At 42.3% G+C, this 24,423-nt stretch overlaps 1 protein-coding gene across 1 annotated transcript; it reads left to right on the forward strand.

The window, feature by feature from the left end:
- Positions 1–11,858: 11,858 nt before the first annotated feature.
- Positions 11,859–23,721, forward strand: LOC139761480 (uncharacterized). Its single transcript, XM_071685734.1, has 5 exons — positions 11,859–12,143; positions 19,470–20,189; positions 21,320–21,358; positions 21,850–22,010; positions 22,194–23,721. Exons 1-5 carry the CDS (start codon positions 12,095–12,097, stop codon positions 22,878–22,880), a joined length of 1,656 nt encoding a protein of 551 aa, XP_071541835.1. The 5' UTR covers positions 11,859–12,094; the 3' UTR covers positions 22,881–23,721.
- The last annotated feature ends 702 nt before the right edge of the window (positions 23,722–24,423 follow it).

A 24,423-nucleotide genomic window follows, 5' to 3' on the forward strand; every position in this document is an offset into this window, starting at 1 on the left:
CTGTACCACAGTCATGGTGCTACTGTCACCCCCACCCCCACACTGTACCACAGTCATGGTGCTACTGTCACCCCCACCCCCACACTGTACCACAGTCATGGTGCTACTGTCACCCCCACCCCCACACTGTACCACAGTCATGGTGCTACAGTCACCCCCACCCCCACACTGTACCACAGTCATGGTGCTACTGTCACCCTCACCCCCACACTGTACCACAGTTAGGATGGTACCGAGTACCATCGTTGATCGAGCCTTATTTGGATCAGCGTCTGTGTTACGTTATCCTCGTTACTGGGGCAGTGGGGACGCTGCACATCATGCTCTTTGTCACATAACAAGGAATTTTCAGTGACTAAAGAAAACGAGATAATGGGCCAAGCTTTGTCGAGTTATGTTACATTAAAGAGCTACATCCTGAACAGCTGGACTCACCATGTTTGTTGACCCTTGAAGCAGAAGGTCTCGACCCATACGTGTCCTCAAACATTTTCTTTGTGATATTTTATCAATTTGCCAGTGACGAGCACATCAAGGTTGTGCAGGCAAGGTTGGTGGGTGGACGTACCTTTACTATCCTCGTGCATATAGCTTCTGCTTCATACCATCAGAACTTCTCTTATTTGTCCCACCCGTGTACTGCTGACATATTATCTCTCCTTCCTGTTATTAAATCTAACACGTTATCTGTCTTACCCATGTACTGCCATCTAACACGTTATCTGTCCTCCTCACGTAACAACTAGGCCAGATGCAACATAGCAGCCATACCAGATGCAACTTGTAGAGGGAGAGTGCAGGGGGACCAGCAATAGCGGCCACCACTTCCCTCTTACCTATGATGACAACCGTTACCACCCCCTGCCCTTATTACACTACCCCCTGCCCTTATTACACTACCCCCTGCCCTTTACATTACCCTCCTCCCACCCCACTGTTTACACTACCCCTGCCTTCACCACAGTACCCTCACCCTCACCCCTCACTACTCAAGCCCCAGCCTCACTACAATATTCTCACCCTCACTACTCAAGCCCCACCCTCACTACAGTACCCTCACCCGTAGTCTTGTACTACACTATTCCCACCCTCTGTATCCTGAGCAAAGGCAGTGCATACCATGTGGGAGGTACATCCATCATGTCTGGTGGATATATATATATATATATATATATATATATATATATATATATATATATATATATATATATATATATATATATATATATATATATATATATATATATATCAATTTCTTCAGACAGTCAGTCACCACCTGCTGACACAGTCAGTCAGTATTTCTCCTTCGCATGACCTGTGGCTGTGTCACATGACCTGCTGCCGTGTCACATGACCTGCTTCTGTGTCACATGACCTGCTGCTGTGTCACATGACCTGCTGCTATGTCTTATAAACTTCTCTACTCATTGCACGTCTTCTGTTCTTCTTATGCGTCAATACTGGCAGCTTAAGACCGCTCAACTAACTGACAATTTTTTTTTCTGAAAAGATGATTTATTTTCCTTGGACAATTTTCCTGTCTCTAGTGATGGGATGACAAATGGTTTTTGTGAGATAGGTTGTGTATAGATATCAATTTTTCTCCCATAATGTACAGGATTTTGATCCGTTCTTGTATAGAGTACGTGTCACATGTAGGTCGTCTGGTTCTATATACTTGAGAGAGTTGAGTCCAAAGCAATCCTACTTATCAGCTCTCCCACTCTGACCTTACAACGTGACCCACTTGACCTCCGCCGGACTCTCTGCCTTCTCTCTACATATTCCTAGGATTTCTGATGCCAGCAACTGACACATTACTATTGTCAGGTGTTCTCTACGTATACCGCTAAGCCTACTCCCTCACAGTTGAACTTTCCCTACACGGTTAAGCGTTGCAAGACTTCACCCTCTCCCGTCTGACCTAACAAGGACGATGTTACCGATCAAAAATCAAGTTTTCAACTCTCTGAAAAACTCGTGTATCCTCCTCCTCTTTCCTTCCTTCTTCGGGCTGTCAGTTTGGACTGGTGCACCTGCCACCATTTGCTACCAGCACCAGAGGACCCGAGGATGGTGTACCTGCCCCACTACCAGCACCAGAGGACCCGGAGATGGTGCACCTGCCATCAAGCCTGGAAATATTCGTGACACCTGTTCCTAAGGTGGGCAGCAACAGTGATAACGGATGTCCCAACAATCTCTTACAAGCACAGATCTTGAACTTGACACTACAGATAACACATGTACTTGAGATATATTTGTAAATAGCAGGAGAAAAGTGTTCCCCGGCTCCTTGATAATGGCATGTTTTTATGGACCCCACCTGTTGCTGGGTTGGTACCATAGTAGCTGTACGTTCATCTCGGGCCTAGTCGTAAATCGTACACTGATGTTGCTGCCATATGTTCATCTCAGACCTAGTGGTACACTGCTATTCACATACGCTACCCCATCATTTATCCTTCCGTATTTAGCGTGTCTTAATTATACATCACATTTTCAGTCTTACAAATAAAACACTCGTCAGGGTACAATGCAAGCAGTTGCAGACATCTTTAGCACAATACCAGTCTTAATACCCTTAGAACCACTCAACTCTCCCTTTTCATACCACCTTATGATACTACTCTCATGTGTCCAATCTCTGAAAAGTTGATTCACGACAAAATGAAGCAAAATATCCTACTCACCCAGATAACATGGTCTTAGACCCAATCACTCCAATAACCACGCTACAACTAGACCTCACTCGATATTTCTTAGATGACTTCAATCAGCCATAACCTCCCTCCCGCACAGGATTGGTAACAATAGACAAAGACAATTTGACACTACTCAAGACGGGAACTCCCACAAAGTCACTCGACACCACACCCCAACCTTCAGTCTCTTCCTACACTACTTTCGGTCGACCTCAGTATGAAGGTCCTCATATGCAGACGACCTTACACTCGCATCACACAACCCTGACACCACACAAGCAACAACGAACATGCAACACTACATAACTGGAACTGTGGTTCACCCTCAACACAATGTCTGAATCCCCAGTGAAATCTTCAGTCATCTATTTGACTCCAGACATACACGTACACCAACTTACATCTTCCTGTTACCTTAAATGGCCAATCACTCCCACTTGGCAAAACCAACTATTCTGAGCTTTACGTACGACAAACGCCTGACATCCATTCCCCATACCACAAACATAAAAAAATATTGAATGTCGTTATAACACTAACTGGTAAGAGATCTGGAGAAAATGAAGAAATCCTCAGAATCATATAAACAATTCATCCGTTTAATCCTAGACTGCCTGCGCCTTCGACACAAAAAGCAAACATCACAGAGATGCAAACCTCACACAACAGAGCACTCGCAACAATTACTAGCTGCCTTACACCCACCAACTTATTACTTACACAACGAAATGAAAATTCTTCCAAATACAATCAATATGCTGGACACTCAGTTATTGGCAACAACACTAGACCCTTTCCATCCATCGCCTCCATTACTAACCACCAACCTTCAAGTAGAAATTAAAAAGCATATCGTAATTCACATTTAAAAACCAGTACTTACAGATCCCTTCGTTTCCGACATATGCAACATGAAGGCGCAAAAATGACAAATCCTCAACAGCCGCCGCGCTACCACCACACATTTGAACAACCGCTCCAGTCATACGTGCATCTGACTCCACGTTTCCCAGACACTTTTCCACCCACCATATCTCACGACCCTTCATGGTCACGATGCAACCAGTACAGTGAACATGGCAAACGTTTATTGTTGACTTGTCCCGTGCTGTTCTCACAGTCATACCCACACCTTCCCTAACCTCTATGACGTGTCGTGCCGAAGGTGGACGTGGCCGGCTTCCTAAGCCAGCATATATATATATATATATATATATATATATATATATATATATATATATATATATATATATATATATATTTCTTTTTTCATACTATTCGCCATTTCCCGCGATAGCGAGGTAGCGTTAAGAACAGAGGACTGGGCCTTTGAGGGAATATTCTCACCTGGCCCCCTTCTCTGTTCCTTCTTTTGGAAAATTAACAAAAAAAAAAAAAAGAGAGAGGGGAGGATTTCCAGCCCCCCGCTCCCTTCCCTTTTAGTCGCCTTCTACGACACGCAGGGAATACGTGGGAAGTATTCTTTCTCCCCTATCCCCAGGGATATATATATATATATATATATATATATATATATATATATATATATATATATATATATATGAAATGGTTTGGGCACATGGAGAGAATGAGTGAGGAAAGATTGACCAAGAGGATATATGTGTCGGAGGTGGAGGGAACGAGGAGAAAATGGGAGATCAAATTGGAGGTGGAAAGATGGAGTGAAAAAGATTTTGTGTGATCGGGGCCTGAACATGCAGGAGGGTGAAAGGAGGGCAAGGAATAGAGTGAATTGGAACGATGTGGTATACCGGGGTTGACGTGCTGTCAGTGGATTGAATCAGGGCATGTGAAGCGTCTGGGGTAAACCATGGAAAGCTGTGGGTATGTATATTTGCGTGTGTGGACGTATGTATATACATGTGTATGGGGGGGGGGGGGGCATTTCTTTCGTCTGTTTCCTTCCGCTGCCTCGCAAACGCGGGAGACAGCGACAAAGTATAATAAATAAATAAATATATATATATATATATATATATATATATATATATATATATATATATATGTATATATATATATGTATATATCATGAGTTAAGTATAGATGAAATGTTATAATATTGTTGGGTTGTAGGAGAGCGGTGATTCACATGATCTTAATGTTCAAGTGTTTATAAAGTGATAGCACTGGCGACTAAGGTTTATCACAGAGAACTCCTCTACCAGTTATGGACTGGCCTCGTTAAGAGAGTTTTCAAGTATTTTCGTTCGTGATATCTTATCTGTGGCAGCACGACTTGGGTACAGTAACTACTGTACGGTACGATGGGCTGAACCTGGCCCACCCACTCCATCCAGGCTGCCAGGCCGTAGCAGGTAAACCATGAATGACCACAACGGAATACTCGCAGATATCCTGCCTTTTAAACCAGGTATTCCCAGTCACCAATCCTTTTCAGCACAGAACCCCACAAGCTAACCACCATCACGAGGTAGGCCTACCTCGTCTCCCCCAGTTATACCCTCAACTGCCACGTCACTCACTTTGGTCAAAAACGCGTTTCCCCAGTCCTGAAATGGCGAATTTGGTAAATTGTAGCGGGTCAATGACATGTTCCACCTATCCTAATACAGCATTAGGTCTACGTCAGAGAGCTGTTTGGCGGTGGTCATGTTTGTCTGGATGGTGATGACAGGTGCTTTCTCTCTAATGTGAATGGCTTCTAAAATCTGTAGCCTCCTCCGATGATGTTGTTTGATTCCACCTTGTAAGTGGATCTAGACCATACTGGAAGATCCTACTAAGTTCCAACAGATTTCAAGAAGCTCCACAGATACACTTAAAGAGCGTCTTAACTTATTGATTACGGCTACGAATGCTGCGATGGATGACATCAAGTTCGATCTTATAAATAGTGATTCGAACTAGGATATTTCTACCGAAACGTCAAAACGTACAAGTCGGGAAGTCCTCTAAAGTCGATCATCTCCCACATCCCTTCACCTACCTACAGGTCAGCCAAGAAGCTAAACCAGTTGATCTCACTGTACATTACTACAGTTCATTCATTATGATCGACTGAAGAGTTTGTTGACATCCTTAGAAATAAAGAACCACATGGCATCACAGCGTCCATGGATGTGGAGTCTCTTCACAAATGTACCAGTGAAGAGAAAATGGCGAGCATGTATGAAAAAAAAAGAAAAATATGTATATTTGTAATGGGATGTGTGTGTGTGTGTGTGTGTGTGTGTGTGTGTGTATGTAGACAAGAGATGGATAGACACCTAGACAATATAAGTGCAAGGCGACACATGGTGTTAAGTTGAGCTTTCTGTCCACGGATAGTGGTTGTGGTGTGAGGCAGTTGTGGCGCAAGTATAGAGGTGGGCGGTGCCCCCAGTTTGGCAGCGTGAGGTGGGGCTCCATCTCTGCACAGTATGGCAAGAGTTTTACACTCTTGGGTCCCCATCACTGGCCACACAGTATAGGGAGAGAGTTCTACACTCATGGGTCCCCATCTCTATCTGCACTGTATGGGAAAAGAATTTTACACTCGTGGGTTCCTATCTTTGCATGTACAATACGGAGAGAGTTTTATATTCATGGGTCCCATCTATGTATGGGAAAGAATTCAAAACTCCTGAGGCCCTATTCCTTGAACTAAACCTATGCATAAGCTTACCTTTAGTCACGCTATGTACTCACGGCAGGGATATTGGGTTCGGCATAAAGCTTAAAACGTGTTGTCTAGTGTTACATGAAGGACCTCCATGTCAGGAACTTACATGTATGTAAGATAAATTATGATAATAAGGATCGATTTACTGAATTCAAGCAGCCTTTCGGCTGAAAATACACAGTTAAAGAATTATATAACAGGTTGTGGCAGCAGTAATCTGTGCCGACCGCGTCACTGACCCTTCTAATACACAGGCTGTAGCACCTCACTTGTCAGTGACTGGCCACTATTCCAGCTTCTGTAGCATTACGTAGGTCTTGTAAGTCAACAGTAAATAATAACAGTATTACATGTTGGTTAGTTCCTCACCGCAACATCAACCTCGCTCTCCACGAAATGTTAGAAAATGATCACTCGCTGAGGCCACCCACGGGCTGTGGAGCCTAGCCCTGTTATCCCGCGGGTTCTGCATTTATGGTATCCGTTTCGCTCTTTACTGAATATATGAATAATAATATCTATCATCCTCTTAATCCATTAGTGTTGCATAGACGACTAACCGTCACGACCATCTTAGGGTTATTTCAGATATACAAATCAAACGGAACACCAATTATGCATCAACAGTGATTCAGCAACCAACCGGACTTGTGCTACAAACTGTACAGGTGACCCTGGCCGGTGGGGTGAGGGGATGTCAAGTTGTGTCAGTGTAAAGGGTTAAGAAGTAAAGTACATCATGGGGTGACAGGATGGTCACGGGCAAGTGTTAGAATTCTTATGAAAGCACCAACTCCAGCGGGTGGGTGGTGTTATGATGTGGTGGAGGCTGCTGCTCCCTGAGACAACTGAGGATATCCTGCTCTGGCAGGCCGTGACGTCACACTGTTTGCGGCCAACATGAGGGCTACCCTACACCCATCTCCCTGACGACGACCAACTTTACCTAACTCCATTTGCGGAAAAATAACTTATGTTATATAACACTTTACACATGTCAGTTATACAGGAGGAAATAGACGGCAACCTGGGAACACCTGTCATGTTCCAAATCAGCTGCATGACGTTGTTAATGACCAGTTCATCATGAGAAGTACCCGCTTAAGGTATTAAGGGTTATATCATCAGTGTTACAATATTAAAGGTTACAGAACCCGAGTCACAATACCAAAGTTACAGTGCTGAAGGTTGCTGTGCCAGAGTTACAGTACCAGATTAACAGTGCTAAAGGTTACTGTACCAGAGTTACAGCACCAGAGTTACAATGCTAAAGGTTACAGTACTAGAGGTACTTCACCAGAGTTACAGTGCTCAAGGTTACAGTACCAAAGTTACACGACTAGAGTTACAGCACCAGAGTTACAATGCTAAAGGTTACAGCACTAGAGGTACTTCACCAGAGTTACAGTGCTCAAGGTTACAGTACCAAAGTTACACGACTAGAGTTACAGCACCAGAGTTACAATGCTAAAGGTTACAGTACTAGAGGTACTTCACCAGAGTTACAGTGCTCAAGGTTACAGTACCAAAGTTACACGACTAGAGTTACAGCACCAGAGTTACAATGCTAAAGGTTACAGTACTAGAGGTACTTCACCAGAGTTACAGTGCTCAAGGTTACAGTACCAAAGTTACACGACTAGAGTTACAGCACCAGAGTTACAGTGCTAAAGGTTACAGCACTAGAGGTAATTCATCAGAGTTACAGTGCTAAAGGTTACAGTACCAAAGTTACACGACTAGAGTTAGAGAACCAGAGCTACAGTGCTAAAGGTTACATTACCAAAGTTACATGACTAGAGTTACAGAACCAAAGTTACAGTGCTAAAGGTTATATGAGGAAGAATGTAAACAAATCTAGGTCAAGGTGTTATAAGGATGGGTGGTTGTGATAGTTTCAGGAAGGAGACAATGACGACAATTTACAAAGTTTTATAATTGTTCTTAATGTATGTAGATGGTACAAGTAGCGGAACCCATCGGAGGAAAATTCTCTCTGCGCAATATAAACTTGATTATTCTGTTTAGATCCAATACTCCATTATGTAAACATCGACTGTTCATCCTTGCTAAGATGTCCAAGACCACTTTACAAGTATCAGCGTCACTGGCTTAATCGTATCCAGGTATATAAATTCCCCTACAAGTGCAGGGTAAAGCTGGTTGGATGGGCTGGGGAGGATCAAGTTTAGAACTAATAAGTTTGTTAGGTCGGGAATAGAGAAGTGAACCTTCCCTCACTGGTGTATTACGCTGGAACACAACATATGTGAAACGCACCGGATATCGTCTGGCACGCGCCCCGCCAGTTAGCATGGGATATAGTACACGTTAACGTGCTGTGTACAGTGACTTGTATCTTGTGAGACAGAGGAGAGGTATTCATGTTCCAGCACACAGAACAGTGGATGAAGAGGTAGGTTACACACCAGTCATTGCTGGTCAGGCTAAGCTCCAACACCACGTCACTGTATTATCATGACAAATACTGTCTATCCTGCTAGTTGGTGACCTTGTCACGCTGCTTGTGCCTATGGACGGGGAATATCGTAAGACGCACCGTATGTGCAGGCAAGCCGGGATAAAGTCTTCGGGGCCTGGAAGACGGAAATGAACTTCAAAATTATTAAAAAAGGCGTCCAAACAACAGAAAATATAAGCATTTTTTTTTTTTTCACTGATTAACATGGCTAGGTTTTCCCGCAAAAGGCCTGGGGGGGGGGGGGGGTGACTTCTGGGTCAGCCGGGATAGCCTTCAGACGTGCTTGGGTTTGGCTGAACCCCTGATTATTCTGCCGGAAAACAGATCAATAACAACAATATGAAGCTATTGAGGCTTTTCTATTGATGACATACTTGTTAGTGAAGAGCTTGGTGCAGCCTGTCTGTCTCTCTTGGTGAGGCAGCCAATACAATAATACTACATCAAGAATGATAAAGATACTGTAGGTTAATAATAGATTTGACCTAATAACAGTTATGTAAATATATCTGTTCTGTTCGGCAACTCCGTCCATCCAGTTCAACCAGGCTCCGTAACGTCTCGTATACAGCTGCAACACGTCGGGAACTTTACTCAGTACTAACTACATCGAGGAAGGTAAAGGGAGCTTACTGAAGGCTAATGCTATTCAGATTCAAACTATTACTGAGTTAACGTAGCAGAACCTTCCATATGTATCATTGTCCCGGGTGGACTGACAACACCAGCTCTGTGCCGCACTCCCTGGAATATAAGTTCACATCTGGACAAAATATTATATCTTATTGATCTATACTTATCCTAGGATCAATTTCTAAGAAAGAATCCTGATATTACTCAGGATCTCGTTCTGAAGGCTCATGCAAACTAAGTCTGCGAAACTTCCAGTAGCAGAGAAATGTGGCACATTTGCAGTTCTTAGAAGCGAGTATACAATGTTCAGCCTTGCTAAGTGACATTTCTCACACGATGTCACCTCTTGCAGGTGCAGTTCGGTGTTGATATATATATATATATATATATATATATATATATATATATATATATATATATATATATATATATATCATTCTTTTTTTTTTTTTATTTTCCAAAAGAAGGAACAGGGAGGGGGGCCAGGTGAGGATGTTCCCTCAGATGCCCAGTCCTCTGTTCTTGGCGCTGCCTCGCTGATGCGGGAGGTGGCGAATAGTGTGAAAGAAAGATATATATATGTAAGTGTGTGTGTGTATATATATGTATACGTTGAGATGTATAGGTATGTATATGTGCGTGTGTGGACGTGTATGTATATACATGTGTATGTGGGTGGGTTGGGCCATTCTTTCATCTGTTTCCTTGTGCTACCTCGCTAACGTGGGAGACAGCGACAAAGTATAATAAAAATATATATATTATCCCTGGGGATAGGTGATTAAGAATACTTCCCACGTATTCCCTGCGTGTCGTAGAAGGCGACTAAAAGGGGAGGGAGCGGGGGGGCTGGAAATCCTCCCCTCTCGTTTTTTTTTTGTTTAATTTTCCAAAAGAAAGAACAGAGGGAGCCAGGTGAGGATATTCCAAAAGAGGCCCAGTCCTCTGTTCTTAACGCTACCTCGCTAACGCGGGAAATGGCGAATAGTTTAAAAGAAAGATAGAATATATATATATATATATATATATATATATATATATATATATATATATATATATATATATATATATAATATATATATATAATATATATATATATATATATATATATATATATATATATATATATATATATATATATATATATATATATATATATATTAGTTTTGACATGATTGTTTAGGTGCCGCAGTTTGTGGTTCCTCCGAATGTATAACATTTCATTAATAGGTTAAACAGGAGTGTTTTGGTAATGTAACATTTGTCTGTTTTGGGTAAAATAACACCATATTTCTTCATGATACATCATACCTTCTCGTATTATCAATGGGCTGAGTTGTAAACATGTTTGCGACAGGAACAGACATAAAAAGGCAGCTCCGCTCACATCCATTCTCTAGCTGTCATAGGCAATGCATCGAAACCACAGCTCCCTTTTCACATCCAGGCCCCATAGACTTGTTAATGGTTTACCCCGGACGCTTCACATGCCTTGGTTCAGTCCACTGACAGCACGTCAACCCTTGTATACCACATCGTTCCAATTTACTCCTGCATATTCAGGCCCCGGTAACTCATAATCCCTTTCACCTCATCCTCTTTACCTTTGTTCCACCCACTTCTGATATGTATCTCCGTCAACATTTCCTCTATCATTCTCTCCTTATGTCCAAGCCATTTCAGCACACCTTCTTCAGCTCTTACAACCACACGCTTTTTATTACATCTCTCTCTTACCCTTTCATTACGTACTCGTTCAAACCACTTCACACCACATATTGTCCTCAGACGTTTCATTTCCAACAAATCCACCTCCTACGTACAGCCTTGTCTATGCCCCATACTTCGCATCCCACACTTTATATTCTTAAGACCTTCTACAAGGTATCTCTATCAACTCTATCATGTTGTTTCACCAGATCCGCAAAGACACATATAAATCAATCCGTTTTATCTCAGTATATCTCACATATACTTTAGAGACCTCCTTAACCACACATTGCCATTTCTGGAACCACACTGCTCCTCTCCAATCAGATGCTCTGTACACGCCTTCGCTCTCTTAATCACTACCCTCCCGTACAACTTAACAAGTATACTCAGTAAACTTTTACCTTTGTAATTAGAAATGATCCATGAATACATAGAGTTTCGTATTATATATAATTTTTCCGAAACTTTGCTCAACAGTGAAAAAGATACATTTCACATATATAGAATGGAATTTAAAAGAGGAGACTGTACTTACTTATGGACTGTGTTGTCGGAACATGAAAGATGATCTAACATGTTACCCATAGTGATAAAGTAGATAATGCTTGTGATGGTTCACTGTGTGGACCTTGACCAGGGATAGGCTATATAAGTGTGGCGAGAGCCGGGCTGGGCCACTGGTACCCTAGTGCCGCCTGCCGACGGCACGGTGCCATCGTAGAGGATATTGTGATGGTTTCACATGGTGAACTGTGATTCTTAGGAATAGCAGTGTGTCAAGCGAGTATAACTTGTGAGCTAAGTATAACCAGCAGGATATACTGGACACAGCCAAGTGTTGCAAGTGAGAAAATTTAACGTTTTCCAGAAAGACCTCTGGAGAAGGACTGTTGCAGCAGGGGAGAGGTGTAGGCCAAGATGAAGGCCACGTTTTTGGGGGTGTTGCTGGCCGTCCTGGCCTGTGCAGGTCAGTCACTACTCACACCTGTGGTAAGAATACAACCCTCACACACAATCTCTTACTGTATGTGACCAACCTGATTCTAATTTCCTTCCTCACAATTATATTTTTTCTACTTGCCCTTCAGACATCAGTGGTAGTATATTGTAAGTCCCCAAGAGACATTTAAGATGATGTTGCTTCAGATGCAGCCAGCATTAGTGTAGGACGTGGCCCCTTACATTTACCCCTTATGTCAGACTACCAGTCTCAAGCCCGTCCATAAAACACTCATTCATTCACTCAAAAATATGCAATAGGAAAAATAGCTAGTTTGTTATGAGAGGTGTATATTACGGGCAACACTGATGTTTGGTCTGTAGTGCAACTGATGGCCCTTGTGGGTACTGTACCAGATCAATATTGTTCCCACCATCCAACTTCTGGGTAGCACAACCCAACTCCTGGGTGGCACCACCCAACTCCTGGGTGGCACCACCCACCACCTAAATCCTCCCTTGTCCCTCGTGTCCATCTATATAAAACTCTGTCCCTTTACACTTATCAGTGTTTAGCTACACCCACCAGTGTCCAATTACACCCACCAGTTTCCGTCTTCACCCACCAGTGACCACCTACATCCGCCAGCCTCCATCTCCACTCCCTAGTGTCCACCTACACCTACCAGTATTTATCTACACCCACTGATGTCCACTTACACTCAGCAGCGTCTATCTACGCCAATCAGTGTCCATTCACATCATTATCCCCTTACACCCACTAGTGTAAAGTGTAAAACAGAGTCCGGCTACACCCGCCCATGCCCACCTAGACCAACCAGTGTTCACCTAGACCCACTAATGTCCATCTACACTTATCATTGTCCATCAATAACTTCTAGTGTCAGCCTACACCCACCAGTGTCCATCTTCACCCACCAGTATCGACCTACACCCTTCAGTGTCCAACTTCACCCGCCAGTGTCTACCTATACCCATTAGTGACCATCTTCACCCACCAGTGTCAACCTACACCCACCAGTGTCCATCTTCACCCACTAGTGTCAACCTACACCCACCAGTGTCCATCTTCACCCACCATTGTCAACCTACACCCACCAGTATCCATCTTCACTAGTTTCCATCAGTGTCCATCTTCACCCACAAGTGTCAGCCTACATCTATTTGTGTCCATCTTCACCCACCAGTATCAACCTACACCCAAAAGTGTCCATCTTCACCCACCAGTATCACCCTACACCTACTGGTGTCCATCTTCACCCACCAATGTCTACCAATACCCACCAGTGTCTACCGGCACCCACCAGTGACCATCTTCACCCACCAGTGTCAACCTACACCCACTAGTGTCCATCTTCACCCACCAGTATCCATCTTCACCGAACAGTGTCAACCTACACACACCTGTGTCCATCTTCACCCATCAGTGTCAACCTGCACCCAATTGTCCATCTTCACCCACTAGTGTCATTCTACAACTACCAGTGTCCATATTCACCCACCCACCAGTGTCCATCTTCACCCACCAGTGTCAACCTACACCCACTAGTGTATGTCTTCACTCACCAGTGTCAACCCATCCACCGTTGTCCATCTTCACCCACCAGTGTCAACCTACAGCCACTAGTGTCTGTCTTCACCCACCAGCATCCACCTACACCCACCAGTGTCCATCTTCACCCACCAGTGTCAACCTACACCCACTAGTGTATGTCTTCACCCACGAGCGTCAGTCTACACCCCCATGTTTATCATTACCACCTGCTCGTACCCTGCACTCTTGGGGACCCACTCCTGAACTTTTTTTCACCATCAGTTAGCCTTTCGGACATAGGTATAGTGCCAGCTTTCACCATGTATGTATTTCGTTTGTTTCAATCATTTAGAACCCTTGTACTAACACGGTTCTTGCCTAGCACCTTATCATGGCTTCTGAATCTGTCATTGCATCTTATCAAGAACTGTTTACTGTTTTCCCAACTTTCGAGGTGCGATACAGTAGCTTTCATTGCATATTTTCGTAGTTACATTACTTACGGTGAACATTTTCACGATAATTTATCGCGAGTCGAACGGTAACCTATGTTAAGAAGGCATCTATATATCATCTTGAGCTATTGACTTTTTTTCCTAAGGGACAAAGTTAGGGTATATATATTTTCTAGGCTAATTAGTGAATTAATTTCGTAGATACGGAATGCCTTTCCCGAAACCTTGCCTCTCTGGCAATACATGACATCTGGTGCCTGATTCCTAAAATGTTTTATCTGGCCATGGTGCTCACCACGTGTAAAACAACATAGACCTGTGAAGTGATGCTAAACACGTACGTATCCCTTCAATCTTCAACCAAACAAACATCTTCAGCGGGTGTTCTGGTTAGGTTTTGAAGTGGTATAACACAATGCTTTATTAGGGGTTAATACATTGAGATAGCTGAAGGGCAATGATCTACTGGAGGAATAGGATTATGTGGAAAAGGAGAGGTCAGTTGTGGTAGGTTGAGAATTACAAGGCAAACTTGGCAGGGGTCCTGTGGTGTTGGGGAGGATGCCAGATGAAGGAGCAGTACCTGGAAAAATTGCCAGGCTGCCCAGTCAACGTGGAGCTCCTGTAAGAGGGCCGTAGGTCCCTTGTTGTTACAGCTACTGCTTGTCACGGGCGGAGGCGATGTCCCACGCGAGTCATGCCGAAGATGGATGTCGGAAATGAGGCACCACAATGAAATCTGCCACGAAGATGAAATGAGTCATGTAGGGACTTCTGCTAATCCAATCACCTGGATCCCATTTTCCTTTAAATTTTCCTGTTATCTCAAATTGTACAAGAAATGTCTAACATTTCTAGTCCATTCTTTTTGGGACGCCCGGACATATTTATTCATCTCTATCATATAATCCTTCTGTCAATCATAATTATTGAATGTAGTCTTTTTAAACGCACATAAACTTTTGATGCAAGTAGCTGTATACATTAGATAGTTTTAACGTAAAAATGGTCAGTAAAGTGCTCGGTTTGTTTTGCTTGTTTACTAGTGTAATGACTACAGGCAGCGAGCGGCAAGTGTCCTCACCACAATGTGTGTGTGTGTGCGCCAGACAAGAAACGGGCATGAATTGGAACATTTGTAGTGTCAGACTTTCTAAAGACAGGAACAGACTAATGAGCCAGGCAAGGACAAGGACGGCGTCGGAACTAGAAGGAAATGAAGGAAGAGGTAGATACTGTGTTTGATGAGAGAAACCTGTACACACAGACGCTTAATGAAGTAATGTTGAGGAGGAGTGGTTTAGTTTGCTATGTCCAGTGGTCAATCTGAGAGGATCAGTAATTAATAGGGTGTAATATCAGCTGTGATGAAGAATAAGCTGTGGGAGTGTATGAAGGAGTGTAAGGGGGTAAGTTTAAGAATGTTGCGAGTTATAAAGTAAGTAGGTACTTTATATGTTCACATCTTGTCAGTAATGAGACAAGTGAACATAAGAATGTATTCTGTGAGAAACTGAATGAGTGCTTTGGTTGTTTCGGTGTGCCGGGGATCTAAATGCGTGAGTGGGTGATATGGGAGTTAAAGGCATAAAAAGGGGACATGGGGTTTCCTAGTATATATAGAAATGGGGAAAATTTGTCATGGTGCGTGCTAATATAAAAATGGTGATGAGAATCACACGGTAAATTCAAAATGATGAAATATGTGTGTGAGTGGGTGGGGTTGGTGGATGGGAAGTGCACATTTTGACACCTTATAATGATTGACAGGCTTGTAAAAGAAAAGCCAATGAATGTTAAATGTCTTGACGCCTACCAGGTGAAATGTCTGTTCATTTTCTGGTGGAGGCAAGCGTTAAATTATGTGGTGCTTTAGGAGAGGAGTTATGTGTGAAGAAAGGGGTAAAAATGAATGAGGTGAAAAAAGAGGTTTGTGTGCTGCGATACAAGGATAGATTAAGTATATAGTAACATAGGGTGAAGGTAAAGATACCGGGATATATTGAGTATATAGTAATATAGGATGAAGCTAAAGATACCAGGATAGAGTGAGTGTATAGTAACATAAGGTGAAGATAAAGGCACTAGAATAGATTGAGTGTATAGTAACACAGGGTGAAGGTAAAGGTACCAGGATAGATTGAGTGTATAGTAACATAGGGTGAAGGTTAAAAAAATGAGTGGAAGGATTTTAGGGAAGCAATACTTAAATGTGTGTGTGGCATGTGGAAGTATGAGCAAGGGTGTTGAGGAAAGGGATGAGAAAGTTTGATCGCTAGTGAGAGAGGAAGGAGGTATTGTATGGATAATACCCTGAAGAAAGCAGTGCAAGATACTAGAAGGAGTACATGAGAAAGCAGCAGATGAAGAGAAAAGTACGGGAGATGGAGAGGGTAAATGAGAGATGGAGTGAGAGGCTATTGACAAAATCAAGTGGGAATAAGAATGTTTTGAAAGGACATGAATAGTGTTGGAAATGTCAGTTTCTTGTATGTGTATGACGTATCACTTACGGTGCTGGAAACTGAGTAATGTCAGTGATCAGGATGATCTTTGTCTCTAGAACTTGCCCTTAATTAAGGAATCTGTGACTAAAGACACAAATTAATATATGTACACTAGACTACAGTATATACATATAGTACGTTGCCATTGAAGTCCACCTCATTAGGTTAGATGCAGACCAGAATGTAGTACATAAATACAGTAAGCTGTCACTGAATCCACCTCATAAGGATAGATGTTCACCAGACTACAGTTTAAAAAAGGAATTCAAACAGCAGTAGACCACTGGGTCCTTTCGAGACTGTTTATGATCATGGAGTTATCAGAAACTCAGCATTGTGTGATAAAAGAAGGCATACAGAAAATTCAGAGAACAAACTGCAAATTATCATTTTGACTATAGAGGCGCCAGTAATGGCATTCATGGATTTGGAGCGAAGTATTTTTAAGTCTATTCTTTATCGTATCTATCTGATCGGCAAATCGTTCCATATATTTACAATCCTGTTGAAGCAAAAGTACTTCGCCTCATTCGAGGTAAATCGTGTTCCCACTAGTTTGTATCCATTACTGCGAATAAACTCAGATGAATCATGTTTTAGGTAACTTGCTAGATCAAGATTATTAAGGCCTAAGATCATTTTGAATACTTGTAACAGATTACCTCTTAACCTTCCCCTTTCTAAGCTAAATAGATTCGTTTAATCTGAACTTGTAGGATTTGTTTCTCAATCCGGGAATCATCGTAGCTCCTCGACAATGTACTCTCCATTTCGGTTGTCTATTTTTGGGAAGGGTGGCCCAAACTGAACACAATATTCAAGATGTGGACGAACTGTAAAGAGTGTCACTGATTTCGCTGGGCTTAAATTCGAAGGCTCTACGTAGGAAACTAAGACTTTTGTTCGCTATTTCCACTGCTGCGCACAGCTTAATTGGTTTCATGTCACCAGAGATCAGTACACCCAAGTCTTTCCTCGTTTACCCTTTGGAGTTCAGCAGAATTCATACTTGCCTTTTCGTTTTTATTACCGATATGTAAAATTTTGCACGTCGATATTAAAATTCGTTTGCCACTTATGAGCCCAGTTCATCAGCTTTTTAAGTTAGCTTGAAGCTGTGGACGTTTAAGTTCATCTGAAAATTCATTTCCTAGCTTTGTATCATCAGTGAATTTTGATATCTTGCAATGCAGCCGTCATAATAATCATTACGTCTAACCATTCTGAGACTTGACCATTTATCACTACTCTTTACGGCCAATTAACCAGTTTTCTATCCAGTGATGTACAACCCCATCAGTGCCATGTGACTTAATTCTGCTAGTAATATTTGATGCGAATCCTTATCGAAAACTTCTTGAAAATCTAGTTAAGTAACAACAACTGCTTTACTTTCATCATATATGTTGATTATATCATAAAAGAAATCAAGTAGATTTGTCAGACATGAGCGATTTTTTCGAAAACCATGCTGAGAATGGTTTATTAAGTGGTGGTCCTATGAATGGTTTACAGTTCTATCTCGAATGATGGTTTCCTTAAGTTTTCCAAATACAGACGTGAAACTAATAGGATGATAATTTCCGGGTAGTGACTTATCACCTTTTATGAATATCGGTGTTGCATAGGCAAACTTCCAGTCATCTGGAAATTTTTCCATAACAAGTGATTTGTTGAAAAAGGCAGTAAAGTACTTTACGATCTCATTTTTCGCCTGTTTCGTTGTTCTCGGATAAAACTTACCAGAATATCCTGGTTATTATCATTATTATTATTATTATTATTATTATTATTATTATTATTATTATTATTATTATTATCATTATTATTATTAATCATTATTTTCAGTCCATTTATTGCAGCAATTACGTTTTCAGCTTTTATGTCAATTTGTCGAATAACGTTTCCCAACCTTATCAAAAAATTGTTGAGGAACATGGGTTGTCTCCGATCGTAAATACAGACGCAAAAAAGTAATTTGATATTTTTTACCATGGCTTTTTTTGTCTTGAACCACGTCACCGTTTTATCTAATAAACAGACCTATTGACTGGATAATGAGTTTCCCTTCTACCATAGCTGTAAAACTCCTTAGGGGTTGTTTTGCTATTTCCAGCAATGTATGCTTCATATTAACGTTACTTTGTCGTATAACTTAGTTTCTCTACGCAAATCTACCTAACTTACTGTCATATTGGTGACTTGATTTTCTCAGTTTTTGATGAGCTACTTTCTTAGACAATAAGTACTTTTCCATTTCCTCGTTGTTCCATCACGTTGGTTTTGTTTTACAAATAAACCGTCTACTATGCATTGGTTTGTTTCCTCTGCTGCTTTGCAGGTTTTTCTGAAGCCTTTCTAAAGTACGTTCATGTCATTTTCATTGACTATATCATCCCAGATTTGCCTGTCAAGAGCAATGGGAAGATCACTAAAGGCTTGCATGCTGAAAATCGAGTATTTTTCTGCGACTATCACGTGTACCAACATTACATACAGCGTTGAAAGTGACCTCAAAAGTAATTTGTCGTTGAGCAATTGCACCAGAGTTTTCTCCACCGTCAACAAAATTAACAATCCTCATTTGTACTTAGAATTAAATCAAATATATTCTCGTCGCGACCAGATTTCTCGAATAATTGGATTACGGCGCTATCAAGCAAATCTTTACATATACATACGTACAGTAGTTTGTCATTTAAGTCCACCTGAATAATTAAGTTTTAATAATTACCTTAACTTTATTGATTTCACTAACCTTTTGCCAGAGTAATTATTAACCATGTATTGTGTCTTACATCTAAAGCCAATAGTAACATCTGTGTTATTTCTTCCAGCGAACCCTCAGCTTTACGACGATCCTGTGTACGACGACGCGCAGATCGACGACCTTCCTCTGGACAATCCAGTGTACGACAACCCTCCTCATGACAACAGCTACGACAGCAGAGGTTATAACAGTCGTACCTACGATACTATCAACCACAACAACCAAAACTACGATGATCGTAACTATGGCAGCCCCGGTCATGACAGACCTACGTACGATCAAAGTAACTACAGACACAATAATTACGGAAACCCTACCTATGACAACCTTAACTACGGCAGCCCCAGTCACGATAGCCACAATTATGGTCGACATACATACGAGGAACGTAACTCTGGAAGTAGCAGTTACGACGACCGTAACATCGGCAGCCCCAGTCATGCGAGCAGCAACTACGACAATTCTGCCAACATTGACCGTGTTCATGGAAATTTCCATTACGACAGCCCTAATTATGATAGCAACCCTCACTACGACAGCAACCCTAACTATGACAGCAGTCTTAATTACGACAGTAAGCCTAATTATGATAGCAACCCTAACTACGAGAGCAACCCTTACTATGAAAGCAATCCTAAGTACGACAGTAACCCTAACTATGATAGCAACCCTAATTATGAAAATTCTGACTACATTGATGCCATTTACGACAGTCCTTCCTATGAGGAACGTGGAGTGAGGCTAGACTATGACGAGCCAACCTACCAGGAAATTCCTCAAAAGATAGGTTGGTCACCACCTGTGTTGATCTTAAATATTTGTACAGTGTGGATACACCAATGTTGATAGTGAATGATTATACAATGCCATAATTCACAGAATATACTAATACAATATATATATATATATATATATATATATATATATATATATATATATATATATATATATATATATATTTTTTTTTTTTTTTTTTTTTTCAAACTATTCGCCATTTCCCGCGTTAGCGAGGTAGCGTTAAGAACAGAGGACTGGGCCTCTGAGGGAATATCCTCATCTGGCCCCCTTCTCTGTTCCTTCTTTTGGAAAAAAAAAAAAAAGAGAGGGGAGGATTTCCAGCCCCCCGCTCCCTCCCCTTTTAGTCGCCTTCTACGACACGCAGGGAATACGTGGGAAGTATTCTTTCTCCCCTATCCCCAAGGATATATATATATATATATATATATATATATATATATGTGTGTGTGTGTGTGTGTGTGTGTGCAGGAGGATGGATGTACTGGAAATGAGATGTTTGAGGACAATGTGTGGTGTGAGGTGGTTTGATCGAGTGAGTAACGTAAGGGTAAGAGAGATGTGTGGAAATAAAAAGAGCGTGGTTGAGAGAGCAGAAGAGGGTGTTTTGAAGTGGTTTGGGCACATGGAGAGAATGAGTGAGGAAAGATTGACCAAGAGGATATATGTGTCGGAGGTGGAGGGAACGAGGAGAAGAGGGAGACCAAATTGGAGGTGGAAAGATGGAGTGAAAAAGATTTTGTGTGATCGGGGCCTGAACATGCAGGAGGGTGAAAGGAGGGCAAGGAATAGAGTGAATTGGAGCGATGTGGTATACCGGGGTTGACGTGCTGTCAGTGGATTGAATCAAGGCATGTGAAGCGTCTGGGGTAAACCATGGAAAGCTGTGTAGGTATGTATATTTGCGTGTGTGGACGTATGTATATACATGTGTATGGGGGGGGGGGGGTTGGGCCATTTCTTTCGTCTGTTTCCTTGCGCTACCTCGCAAACGCGGGAGACAGCGACAAAGTATAATAAAATAAATAAATAAATATATATATATATATATATATATATATATATATATATATATATATATATATATATATATTATATAATTCTCTCTGTATATGTTTGCAGGTAGCGGGCCAGTGTGTGCCTTAACCTGTCGTCATAAAGGTAGGTAACATCCACAACATTAAATTAAACGTTGTATGTTTACCCTCATGTTCTTGCCACTTGCCCCCCCCCCTTCCCCATAGATCATATACCTAACCCCCTACCCTCCCTATGGATCATAGGGTACCTGACCCCCCCACCCTCCACCCTGCATCATATAGTACATGACCTCTCACCCTCCACCCTGGTTCTCAAGGCTTTCAGATACCTTCCACTCCCCAATATATGCCACCCCTCCCACATATATTGCACCCCCTTCCCCAAGTTAAATAATCATGGCAAATGAAGAGTTAGTGACAGTGAATCCCAATGTGTGCTTCGAGCAGGTGGTCATTGGTTGTAGGTGTTGTTCCAACGGCGTTCCCTGGCAACCCTGGTGAAGAGCTCTCGACCCTAATCATTGTAGTTTCTTAACTCACTATATTAGTATATTGAAGACAATACGAGACTTGGTGATCAGTGAATTAAGGTAAGTGTTGGTGGTTCAACAGATGATGGTGGTGGCATGTTCCTCAGTGGTCAACAGTACACATACAGGTACGAAGGTCAGGTGTCCAGTAGGGCTATGGTGGCCCCTGCTGATGACTCAACCATGGCCCTCACCAGCACTGTTATCATTACAGCCAACACTCCCTGTGACCTCAAGATGACGGTACGTCTTCTCTTTCTCCCTTGTTATATCCTTTCCATACACATGATCAATGGAACTGTGCATTGTTGACGTACATAACGTAAAACACAAGCATAATTACTGGTCCGGCTTATCAATTGTTCACTGTACAAAACTTGGCTATACTTTCCATGTTGTGAGTGAGGGTCCGTGTGTACTGTGCAGGTAGTGAACATGTACGTGGAGGACGTGCCACCCGAGGACTCCCAATGGTTCAGAGAAGCCGTCGAGCAACACCCCTTGCACTTCAGGTACGTACGTACAACACCTACTCAGGTACGTACACTCCACACCCACTCCTCAGGTACGTACACTCCACACCCACTCCCCAGGTACGTACACTCCACACCCACTCCCCAGGTACGTACACTCCACATCCACTCCTTAGGTACGTACACTCCACACCCACTCCTAGGGTACGTTCACAACACCCACTCCTCAGGTACGTACACTCTAAGCCCACTCCTCAGTTACGTACACTGCATAATCATTCTGCGCTCGTTGAGCTTCATCATCATGCTACCCGTGGTCTCCACCATCATCCTACCGCCCGTGGTCTCCACCATCATCCTACCGCCCGTGGTCTCCACCATCATCCTACCGCCCGTGGTTTCCACCATCATCCTACCACCCATGGTCTCCACCCTTACCCTGCCTCCCATGATCTCCACCATCATCCTGCGAATCATGGTCTCCACCATTGTTGACACGTCACGTGACTCTTGTGTGATCGGGGAGGGAGGAAAGGGAAAAACAAACATAATGACATTGAGTGTTAATCAACCAAGGTTGATTTATCCTCCCGCTCTCCTTAACCATCAACAGTTCACTTGTCATCCCATCAACACATAAGCCTACTACGTATGACGCGGCGAGGTGATTCTTAGCGTTACTCTCCAACCTACCCACCTTCCTTCCCTTGCCTGCGTGTCGACAGTGGAACGGAATATTTGAGATCATATTGCTCTTTTTGCATTTCAATGGTAATATATATATATATATATATATATATATATATATATATATATATATATATATATATATATATGTATATATATTAATAAAATATAATATTTATATTTTGCTTTGTCGCTGTCTCTCGCGTTAGCGAGGTAGCGCAAGGAAACAGACGAAAGAATGGCCCAACCCACCCACATACACATGTATATACATACATGTCCACACACGCAAATATATATACCTATACATCTCAACGTATATATATATATATATATATTTTTTTTTCTTTTTTTTTTTGCTTTGTCGCTGTCTCCCGCGTTTGCGAGGTAGCGCAAGGAAACAGACGAAAGAAATGGCCCAACCCACCCCCATACACATGTATATACATACGTCCACACACGCAAATATACATACCTACACAGCTTTCCATGGTTTACCCCAGACGCTTCACATGCCCTGATTCAATCCACTGACAGCAGGTCAACCCCGGTATACCACATCCATCCAATTCACTCTATTCCTTGCCCTCCTTTCACCCTCCTGCATGTTCAGGCCCCGATCACACAAAATCTTTTTCACTCCATCTTTCCACCTCCAATTTGGTCTCCCACTTCTCGTTCCCTCCACCTCCGACACATATATCCTCTTGGTCAATCTTTCCTCACTCATTCTCTCCATGTGCCCAAACCATTTCAAAACACCCTCTTCTGCTCTCTCAACCACGCTCTTTTTATTTCCACACATCTCTCTTACCCTTACGTTACTTACTCGATCAAACCACCTCACACCACACATTGTCCTCAAACATCTCATTTCCAGCACATCCATCCTCCTGCGCACAACTCTATCCATAGCCCACGCCTCGCAACCATACAACATTGTTGGAACCACTATTCCTTCAAACATACCCATTTTTGCTTTCCGAGATAATGTTCTCGACTTCCATACATTCTTCAAGGCTCCCAGGATTTTCGCCCCCTCCCCCACCCTATGATCCACTTCCGCTTCCATGGTTCCATCCGCTGCCAGATCCACTCCCAGATATCTAAAACACTTTACTTCCTCCACTTTTTCTCCATTCAAACTTACCTCCCAATTGACTTGACCCTCAACCCTACTGTACCTAATTACCTTGCTCTTATTCACATTTACTCTTAACTTTCTTCTTTCACACACTTTACCAAACTCAGTCACCAGCTTCTGCAGTTTCTCACATGAATCAGCCACCAGTGCTGTATCATCAGCGAACAACAACTGACTCACTTCCCAAGCTCTCTCATCCCCAACAGACTTCATACTTGCCCCTCTTTCCAAAATTCTTGCATTCACCTCCCTAACAACCCCATCCATAAACAAATTAAACAACCATGGAGACATCACACACCCCTGCCGCAAACCTACATTCACTGAGAACCAATCACTTTCCTCTCTTCCT

Source organism: Panulirus ornatus, chromosome 40, assembly GCF_036320965.1.
Source record: "Panulirus ornatus isolate Po-2019 chromosome 40, ASM3632096v1, whole genome shotgun sequence".
NCBI lineage: Eukaryota > Metazoa > Arthropoda > Malacostraca > Decapoda > Palinuridae > Panulirus > Panulirus ornatus.

What these genes read in the sequence shown, in the direction of transcription:
- LOC139761480 (XM_071685734.1), top strand. Translation starts at nt 12,095, where the DNA reads ATGAAGGCCACGTTTTTGGGGGTGTTGCTGGCCGTCCTGGCCTGTGCA. An exon ending in CTTAACCTGTCGTCATAAAG is followed by an intron (nt 21,359 to 21,849) that starts GTAGGTAACATC and finishes GTGGTTCAACAG; the next exon opens with ATGATGGTGGTGGCATGTTC. An exon ending in CCTGTGACCTCAAGATGACG is followed by an intron (nt 22,011 to 22,193) that starts GTACGTCTTCTC and finishes TGTACTGTGCAG; the next exon opens with GTAGTGAACATGTACGTGGA.